Source organism: Beta vulgaris, chromosome 1, assembly GCF_026745355.1.
Source record: "Beta vulgaris subsp. vulgaris cultivar EL10 chromosome 1, EL10.2, whole genome shotgun sequence".
Classification (NCBI taxonomy): Eukaryota; Viridiplantae; Streptophyta; class Magnoliopsida; order Caryophyllales; family Amaranthaceae; genus Beta; species Beta vulgaris.
The window spans coordinates 53,597,373-53,607,897 of NC_079202.1; the positions used below are offsets into that span (position 1 = coordinate 53,597,373).

The 10,525-nt window shown below is 30.2% G+C and overlaps 1 protein-coding gene across 1 annotated transcript; it reads right to left on the minus strand.

Moving 5' to 3' along the window:
- Positions 1-4,927: 4,927 nt before the first annotated feature.
- LOC104905329 (squamosa promoter-binding-like protein 8) lies at positions 4,928-7,865 on the minus strand. Its single transcript, XM_010693826.4, has 3 exons — positions 7,042-7,865; positions 5,942-6,108; positions 4,928-5,245 (listed from the first exon to the last, which is right to left on the minus strand). Exons 1-3 carry the CDS (start codon positions 7,626-7,628, stop codon positions 5,139-5,141), a joined length of 861 nt encoding a protein of 286 aa, XP_010692128.1. The 5' UTR covers positions 7,629-7,865; the 3' UTR covers positions 4,928-5,138.
- Positions 7,866-10,525: the final 2,660 nt, after the last annotated feature.

Here is a 10,525-nt window from a genome sequence, read left to right on the forward strand (position 1 = left end):
CGCACCTCGCGACGGCTCAGTCGCGACTCGCGACGCTGGTTCGCGACTCGCGATGTACGTCTGTTTTTCCGCGGCTCTTTGGTGATTTCACATTTTGACGGTTTATCAAAGAAGCGGTTCGGTTATTCTTTTATGATATTGCATTGGTATATATATGAAACCTCTGATATATGATGAAGATGATGAGAAAACAAATGCTCTCTATTTTGCATACAAAACTTTAAAGGAAATATAAAAAGTACTTCATCTTCACAAATTCTCACAAATTCATTTTCAATTTGATAGTGTTCATAGTAAGCGTGACCACTATTGTTTTCTTCTTTGTATCTCGAAGGTGAATTCCGTGATACCCGTGCTTTACGAATAGGGTCGGAATATTACTTTTGGGAAAGTGATCCACGCCTAGAAGATTGTTCATCTTGTGATCCTTGTTTCATTTCGTATTTTATTCTAACATCTCACTTCATAACTACTCCATGAGACTTGAGAGTGAGTGATAACCACGATTATTCAGACACCTTTATTTACCTCAAAAATGAGATATCGTGTTGTGTCGTATTCGACACGACACTTTATTTGCATACCTCATCTTAAATTAAAAACTTGACTTTTTTTTACAAAATAGTCGAGTCGGACACTTGGACACTCGTATTCGAGTAGACACTCAATCTGTGCCCGAGTAACATAGGAGATAACTTTAGTGATCTCTTAATTTCAACAATTATACTTTCAATTTACCTTATTTTTGCTTATTTCAGATCTAATTAGATCAGATCATGTTTTTATTTAAAAACTCATTATTACTATGAATACTATTATTTACTAGTACATTTGTTCAAAAGGATTATTATTGTTGTTGTTGTACTTATTAATTATTAATATTGGTAATTATTATTAATCTTGTTGTTATCATTATAAATGTCATTGTTATTATTATTTTAAGTTATTTTGTTGTTATTGAATAATAGAAAATTAAAAGTCACGTGTAAAGAACATAAGATTGGCGCAAAAATAAGAAATATATAAAATATGATAGCTCAAATCCATGGCAACGAAACTATTAAGTTCGGATTACATTTTGAAATAAGCTAAGTGCGCGCGAGATAGAAATTATAAATTTAGATCTCGTATACCTCTTCCTACCGAATTCCAAATCTCTCTAGCTATTTGAAGTTGCACGCTATCCATTTATTTCTTGCGCAAGTCATAGTTGTTTGTATATCTTATTTTATTTTATATGAAATATTTTATAAGTGCTATTATAAATTAATGACATGGGTTTTATAATTATTTTTAGTAATAATAATTATTATTATGATTATAATTATTGTTGTTGTTATTATATAACGATAATAATAATTATTATTATTAATAAAAGTTGTGATAGAATTAAAATGATAATAATAGTAATACTATAAATAAGATCTTATAATGTATTGCATAATAATGAATTACAAAGTAAAAATATAATAGTAAAAATATATTTTATAAAAGATAAGATCTTGTAAATCAGACTAGATCAGAAAAAATAAGTTCAGATCAGAAAATTTCAGGTGAACTAAACATAGCCTAAATTATCCTTCATTTCTACATTTAACTTTCCTAAATACTCTTACATTTCTTTTAAAATACGTATTTATTTTTTTACACCATTCCAAGGAACATTTATTGCTTTTTAATTTTATTTTAAAGGAAAAAGAAGAAAAAAGCTAGTTCCAAGACAAAAGTACCCAACAAACATTTAGGGCCTGTTCTCACTAGCTTATTTTCAGTTCAGTTCAGTTCAATTCAGTTCAGTTCAGATATAAGTTCAGTTCAGTTCAGACCAGTTCAGTTCAGTTCAGTTCAGCTCTTGACAATACTTTTACTCTCACATATCACTGTTCATTTCAGTTCAGTTCAGTTCAATTCAGTTCAGTTCAGATCAGATCAGATCAGATCGGTTCAATTCAGTTCGGTTCAATTCAGTTCAGTTCAACTGTTTTATGCCGAAGAGAACAGACCCCTTAAATAAATCCTAAAACTCCTTCTATTTTCCTTAATTCTTGTGAAAAATGAGAAGTGAGCATTATATTATGGGACGGAGGGATTACACAGTATCCACCATCGATAGCATTGACCAATCCCCTTGCCCCGGGTGCTCCACTTAAGGGTAAAGGGCTGGCCGCCAACAATCTCTTTCAATTTCCAAAGGTTGGGAATCGAACCCCCGACCAACTTTTTAAAGGACAAAGTGAGCAACCACTATACCAAGACCAATTGGTTTAGTATCTTCTTTAACTAACTATCCTAATTTTTAAATGTTTCTCCTTGTTTTTTTTAAAAAGAACTCCCTCTATCCCATAATATGCTACTCACATTCCTTTTTTGATTTTCCAAAATATTGTACTTTTTTTTTATCAATTTGTTTAGACTAAACTATCCTTAATTTTTACACAATAATAACAAACTTTCCTAAATAACACTACTTTTCTCTCAAAACATGTGGTCCCATGTATTATTTTACACCATTTCAAGGAACATTTATTGCCTTGTGATTTTGTTTAAAGGAAAAAGAAAATAAAGAACCAGTTTCAATACAAAAGTATTAAAAAAAACACTTCATTAAATATTTTTTTTTGGAAATTCTACTACTCATTCCATTTTTCTTAATTCTTGTAAAAAATGAGAAGTGAATATTATATTATGGGACGGATGGAGTACTTCATAACTGTATAGGCATGTATAAAGATCGGCTACGTAACTAATGATTATATATCTAACTATGAAATAGCGAAACTGGTAGGTCCTATACTTAAGTAAAATTATTAACTTGTGAAAAATGAAATGGTGTAATTAAAAAAAAAGAAGTAACAGAATTATTTACATAATATAGTCTTTTTATCTTGTCTGATTTTGCCTTTGATTTCTACTATAGTATTTTTCAAAAGAAGAAATCATAATTATCTAGAGTTTTTATTGCAAATCTTGTACTTATAACAATTTAATAATGGTGTGTTTTATTCAAGTGATTTTGAATTATTTGAATTTACCATAAATTATTAAAAATTATTTGAATGAATATGAACTTATATACTCTAAGAGAATAATCTAAACTTTTAAGAATCGCACTTTCTTATCATTAGCATAACTATTCTCATTAGAATTATCCATATAAGAACTTTTTGAAGTTTGATTGAAATAAATTTAATAAAGTTATATTATGCAAAAAAAATAATTCGTGCTGCCTTTTTGAGTGTATACTTTTTTGAAATATTCTTATGTTTACCTTATAAGTAGAATTTTTTCAAATTATAGAAAGTATTAGTTTTGGAAACAATTCACATCTCACATATGGTGTATTCTGCCTCTTACTCCTCACCTTATACAAAACTAGAATTTTTTTGCACGCGATGCGTGCTTGAATTTTTTCCGAATCAAAAACTTGATTTTCTTTGGTATAAGAGTCAAAATTTGAATATTAGACTTACGAAGTATAATTGTTTCTAGTTGCAAAATTTGATTGGTTTAGTTTCTGTCACTTAAGTCTCTCACCAATTTTTTTTTTTTGTAAAGAAAGTGGACACTTTGATTTCAAGTCAATTTTTTCATAGGTTGTAGTTTGTAAGTGAATTTTTAAGTTTTTGTAAAGTTTTCTCATTTTAATGATTTACATAACATAAATTATGCAATTTTTTTAGGTTACTTGTGAGTGATTGTTATAATTATATTTTTTGTATTTTTGTTTAAAACCCCCTTTGATTTGTAAGTGAATTTGTAATTTAGAATGAGAAGGGGGTAACATAGTCTCTTCATTCGGGGACACCATAGCTCTCCTCTTCCCTTATATAATAGAGATATGTTGTACTTTAATTCTTGAACGATATTTTACATAAACCTTTTTACCGTGATAATTATCACTATTATATAATAGAATTAGATAGGTCCAAATATATGTAAAAGTTTCATTAAATATAGGGAATACTATATAAGAGTAAATAATTTTTTTCCTTGTTTAACTTCTAAATTTCGATTTCACTACAAATACACCTCTATTTTTTTTTTATCATGACCCACCATTAATTGCGAATGGTTCTTGAGAATAGTGATTTGTAAGTAAATATTTTTGTAAATATTTTTGTATGTATCGACATTCTAGGTTATTAGATTTAGTTTGCATGCTAATTTTAAGTTTTAATAAATATTTGAGTGATTTGTGTGATTTTTATAACGTGATTTTCTCAACTGTATGAGTGATTTGTAAAGTTTCTCTTTTAAGTGATTTGTGAGTGGGTGTTGTAAATTAATTTTCGGTAGTTTCTTTTTGAGTGCCGATTATGATTTTGACATTCCTTTTATAATTTAGAAAGGGAAGGAGGGCAAAATAGGCATTTCAAAAGAGGACACCATTGCTCCCCTCTTCCCTTATATAATAGAGATTTAGGAAAAATTTCGGCAAAGGTTATGACTAAATAAAATATCCCATAAAAGATTTTCCAAAATAATATTTTGGCAAGGGTTTCAAAATATTGTACTCACCTTATTTTTTATGAAAAAAACTCCCTCTATCTCATAATATTACAAAATATGAAGAGTTCTAAAAATAAAATACAATATTTAGTGATGTTACAATCTTTTAAAAGTGATACGAGTTATAAAGTGGCCTATGTTTAATAGGTAGTGATTGACATATTTTGTAAACAGTATCAAATAATAAACGTTGCAGAATAAATGCCAACAATTATAGAACACTATTCAACTACATGCTACCTTGATGTTGAGAGGAAACACACAATTGACGTAAAATGTACTAAATTTGTTTTTGCCAATCTGCTTACTAAAATGCTCTGACTACACACTTTATGTTACTTTGGGTAGATCTAATTTCATTCCTTGCAACAATAGCAGGCGCACAAACTCACAAAGGGTCATACATGGTTCTTATATATACTAGAACTAATTAACTGCTAATAGATGCTCAGTAAAATGAATAATATTACTACAATGTTAAAATAAAAACACTAAGCTAATTATTTAATTAACAAACCAAAGCTAACTAAATTAGCTTATTAAATGAAATTACCACTAATTCCCCTCGATCATCTAATTAGCTAAAATTTTCCTTAATCATATACCCTATTACAAATAGATAGGCAGAGCTAATCATACGATCTTTGCATGAAACTCGAATCAAATGATACTCTCGATGGCGATATTGCAATTGTCACTGATGAGGAGGAGTTCATCCCTGAATCCGATGGAGACCCTGTAAAAAATTTCCAAATAACAAAATTACCACTCCCTCCGTTCCAATTTAGTTGTTACATTTGTTTTATCACAGTTTATGAGATGCAAATTCAAACACTAATATTTTGAGTTATATATATGAAAAAATTATATATTTGGAAAATGCAAATTGGGACGAATCAAACAAGATCCAACATGACTATGTTTTTTCTTATATATGTGGAGTAAAAGATAGTCAAGATTATGACGTGAATAGTGCCTATAGTCAAAACGTAGCAACTAATAAATTGGGACGAAGAGAGTAATAAATTTAAATTTCATCATAATTCGTTAAAATTTATAATTTCTCTTTGGCAAATACTTTGAAGGAAGTAAACATAATTGTGTATTTGTGTGAAATTAAGACCCAAACTTTGAATACACCCAAAAAAAACAAGGAAAAATGTTTTGTCAAAAGAATATGTAATGTAACATCTAATATGAGATGGAGATAGTCTTAAAAGTCCTAAAGAATGAATGGTGGGGACATAATTGCGTGTACTGATTTTAACACTTCAAACTTTATTAATGACACTCTATCTAACTCGTTTACTTACCCATTAGATCAACAAAGTCAGAAAAGTCGCCTATGATTATAAATTTGAAGAGTGTCAAAATTATTACCGACATCATGTTCTACTATATGCAATTGTATCAAAATAACAAAGATGATTACGTAAAATATTATGGGAGGGCGAAGATTGAGCATTTTCCGACGACATAGAAGCTGTAGTTGTTGAAGTTATCCGATGATTGTTCGATTTCCGTCGTCGCCGATTATGATCAGCCAATCTTTTCCGGCAACTTCTCTTCCCGTTATCAAATTCCGATAGCAGATGAAACCTTAAAAATCATCAAATTAATTTTTCAAAAAAAAAAAAAAAACACACACACACAAGGTCATTCTCGTAATTTCAGAATAAAATTAACCGTCATTTTAACTACCCTAAACTAAACCCCATTAGTGCAACAAAAAAAATAGTACAAATTTACCCCTCGGGAAAAACAAATCCAAATGATTGACTTTAAAGTACTAACCTCGTCTTCCTTTCTTTTAATCTACTATTTCAAATCTTTAAATAATGACATGTAACAAAGAAAAAAAAAATACACTTTTCGTTACATTTCTATTTTGGGAAATCAAACCATTAATTTTGAGTAAAATATAATCTCTTCGTTTCTTAAGGATGAAGAGCTAGCTCATGTGATAGAGGACTCCCCTCTGATCCTTGAGGTCAGAGATTCAATCCTTACCCCAACGCTAGCAGCCTTGGTAGGGGTTAGCCCTTGGGCTGACTTAATTTCCCAATCAAAAAAAAAAAATCTCTTCGTTTCAAAATATAGTTCCTATTTCCCTTTCTTTACGGTATTTTATGCAAGTAGAATAGTATATACTTTTTGTTTATTTAAAAAAAATTATATGGGAAAAGATGATTTTAGGAGAGATAATAGAGAATAATTGGTGAAAGAGCATTAATCGTAACATTTTGGCTGAATAAACAAAGAAAAAAACAAAATTCAAGAACAAATAAAGGATGGGACACGATTTTTCTAGCCAAATTACAAAGAAGATGACAACTATATTTTGAGACAAAAGAAGTACTCATTATATGTAATTTTATTAAATTTATGTGGATATGTATATTTATAATATTAAATTTTTGTTACTTTTTTAAAAAACCGTGCAACAATAATGAGGGAATATTACCAAAGACCGTTCTATTTTTCATTCATGCATTTCCAACCATTAATTTAATTTACGACGTAACGACTTACCGGCTACACTGCTGGCAGAAGCGCTGCGTCAAGCCGGCAGCGATAACAGTGGATGCTTTAGAGTGAAACTCACAAACCTTATGACGGCGGTGATAATGTTTAGCATGATTAAGATCAGCATTGCAACCTTCAGCTTGACACTTAGGAGAATGCGCCGCCGGTTCAACCGCCCTAGACCGGCGGTAAAGGCGGCTGACGAGGTCATCATCAGCGGAGAAATAAGTACGGCGGCCCAAGTTAAGCCCAATTGGCCGGTTGGTGAAAATATCCGGTTCAGTTTTGGGGATTTGCATGACAGAGGAGAGAGATTCTAGTGTTAAAAGAGAAGAGGAAGCAGCTGACGCGGTGTGGAAAGCGCGTGGGTCGGGTATAATATTTTGGTATTGTGGTGGGGTGTTATCGTGTGTGAAGGTGCATGGGTTTGAGAATGGGTCTCCGAAGATCTGACGGTGATGATTCGTCGAGGAGACGAAATCATCATCGTCGTTATGATTATGATTATGATTATGATGATGATGGTAGTCGATGTCGGAAAGGATTAAGTTAGGAGGAGGAGAGGAATGGTTGTTCCATTCGTAGCGTAACATTTCTCTCTTTTATGTTTAATGGATTAATTAGTGTAAGGGAATTGGAATAATGAGTAGAAGAGAGTGAGCATGTATGAGAGTGTTTGTTGTTGGGAAGATGAACATACAATATATTGAGTATATTTTTAGAAGTAGAGGAGAGAGAAGAGGGAAATGGTGCTAAAGAGTGAGAGTTTCATACACTTTGCTTTCTTACATGAGTTAATGGCAATTGGGAAGTTATAGGATATCTTTCTCTCTCTCATGTACATTTATGAGGGGGGATTGGAGAAGGTATCTTTATCAATTATTGACTCTCCTTAGTCCTCATTAGTAATTTTACTTTTTTTCTTCTTTTTTGAGGTTATGAAAATTTACATTTAATTTAGCTATAGATTGCCTTATTTAGAGTATTTTCTCAACAATCTCTATTATATAAGGGAAGGGGGGAGCAATGGTGTCCTCTTTTGAAACGCCTATTTTGCCCCCCTTCCCTTTCTAAATTACAAAAGGAATGTCAAAATCGATACTCAAAGAAAACTACCTAAAATAAATTTACAACACTCACTCACAAATCACTTAAAAAAAGAAACTTTATAATTCACCCATACAATTGATATTTTTGCTCAAATCACTCAAAATAATCAGGAAACTTCATTAAAACTTAAAATTAACATACAAACTAAAACTAGCTAATAACCTAGAACGTCAATACATACAAAAATATTTACAAAAATTTACTTACAAATCACTATTCTCAAGAACCATTCACAATTAATGGTGGGTAATGATAAAAAATAGAGGTGTATTTGTAGTGAAATCAGAATTTAGAAGTTAGACAAGGAAAAAAATTATTTACTTTTTTATAGTGTTTAGAATTTAGAATTAGTACTGTACTTAATTCAAAAATCAACTAAAAATTATAATATTAGAAATCATAAATAAATTCAATAAAATTTCTATTTTGTTTAGAATTTAACTTTGAAAAGTAAAAAAAAAAAAAAAAAAAAAGAATGGTGAGAGATTTGAGTGACAGAAACTAAACCAATCAAATTTTACAACTAAAAACAATTATACTTCGTATGTCTAATGTTCAAATTTTGACTCTTATGCCGAAGAAAATCGAGTTTCTGTTTCGAAAAAAAATTCAAGCACGCATCGCGTGCAAAAAATTCTAGTAGTCCTCATATTTTAAGGGAAAGCTAAATGCAACTTTAAGGATGGCACTAAACTGATCAGGATTAAAATGCAATATTAACATGATATGTAGTCGGTAATAGTATGATACGAACTATGCATGTTAATAATTGTCTGCCATTGCCAAAGTAAGTGTTCTTGTTGTGCTGCACAATAACATGAAGCACAAACTGGTGTTATTGCACTAGCTAGATCTCTATTATATAAGCCAAGGGGGAGCTGTGGTGTTCCCTTTGAAAAGACTTTTTAACCCTTCATTCAATAAAAATAGTTACCTATTAAGATTTTGAGATTTTTCTCAATCATAGCCATTCCTAATTTAAAATATGTATATCAAAAGAAGTTTAAAGTAGCTAAAATAAAATTTCATAAAAATATGTGTAGTGAAAGAAAAAATTTATGATTGATGAACAAATTAACATAACTAAAGCAGTTTCTAAATCAATTACAAAACCAATGACATAAAATTTTAATTTTTCCTAGAACTTTGAAATGCAATAACAATAGCAACATTCATCAACAAGTAATAAAAATACTAAGAAAACAACTTTTTCATCAAGTAATTTTTATATCCACACACACATCATCGCGTGCAAAAAAGGCTAGTATGTAATTGTGCTAGGCTAGCTAGCTAAGACCATCGGTAGAAAGGTAAATAAGGCATGAGTGATGAGTACTAGCTAATGAGGCACGACTCAAGAACATCTTAATGTTGTAAGACCTATATTGCAATTTTGCCATTTTGGAACAAATTTATTTTTAACTAATTATCTCTATGTTGTCCACTCCTCTCGATAATTACTCTTCAAAAACAATTTTTTGAAATGGTATAACCTCTCATATATGTGTGTTTTTATCTTACGACTTACTAAAATTGTTAAAGTTCTACCTTAGAAATCATGCATGAAATTCTTATTTTAGTAGATGATTTTTTCCCCATCTATGTCTATAAATGATTAATGCATTTCGCGTGAATGTTTTTGTTGACTAGATCCTTTATATTCAGGCTTGGTTCATCCTTATCTGTGACCATATAGGTTTAAAGGATGGTTACTAGGTGTTCCTATAATTTTTTTACTTATCCCATAATTTGACATAAAAAAAAGAAGTAGTTTTAACGAAACTTCTTTTGTTTGTTAACTCCTTAACTATTTGCAAACAAACTATAATGTATATAGTGTATAGTTGCGTGAATACCTGCAAATTTCCAATTGTAATTTTGCGTTTTCTAAATTGAGTTGATGATAATATAGTATATCCACATATTCAGACTATAACTAGATAATCCCAATTTTTCAAATTGATGTATATGAGAAATTGAGAATGTTCGGGCATTACAAGTCTAAAGTTCTAAAATCTGACGCAGTTATTAAAAAAAAAATCAATTTTAACACGTTTAGGAGGGGAAACTTGATTTAGTGTGTGTTCATTTATATACTTTCTCCGTTCCATAATAAGTGAAACACTTCTTCCTTTTATGTGAAAGGTTTTTTAGAAAAATGTTTCACTTATTATGAAACGGAGGAAGTATTTTCAAACATTATAGATAACAAAGTACGGAATTAAAGTATCCTTAATTAGCTTATTCTTTCAAAAAGGATTATGAATTGGTAATTAGTGATTAGACTATTGCCAACTTTCTATCTAAATCAATGATTATAGATTGCCATTATCTAAGGTCGTCATACATTGATACTACCTAATTAATAATCCTAAGATAA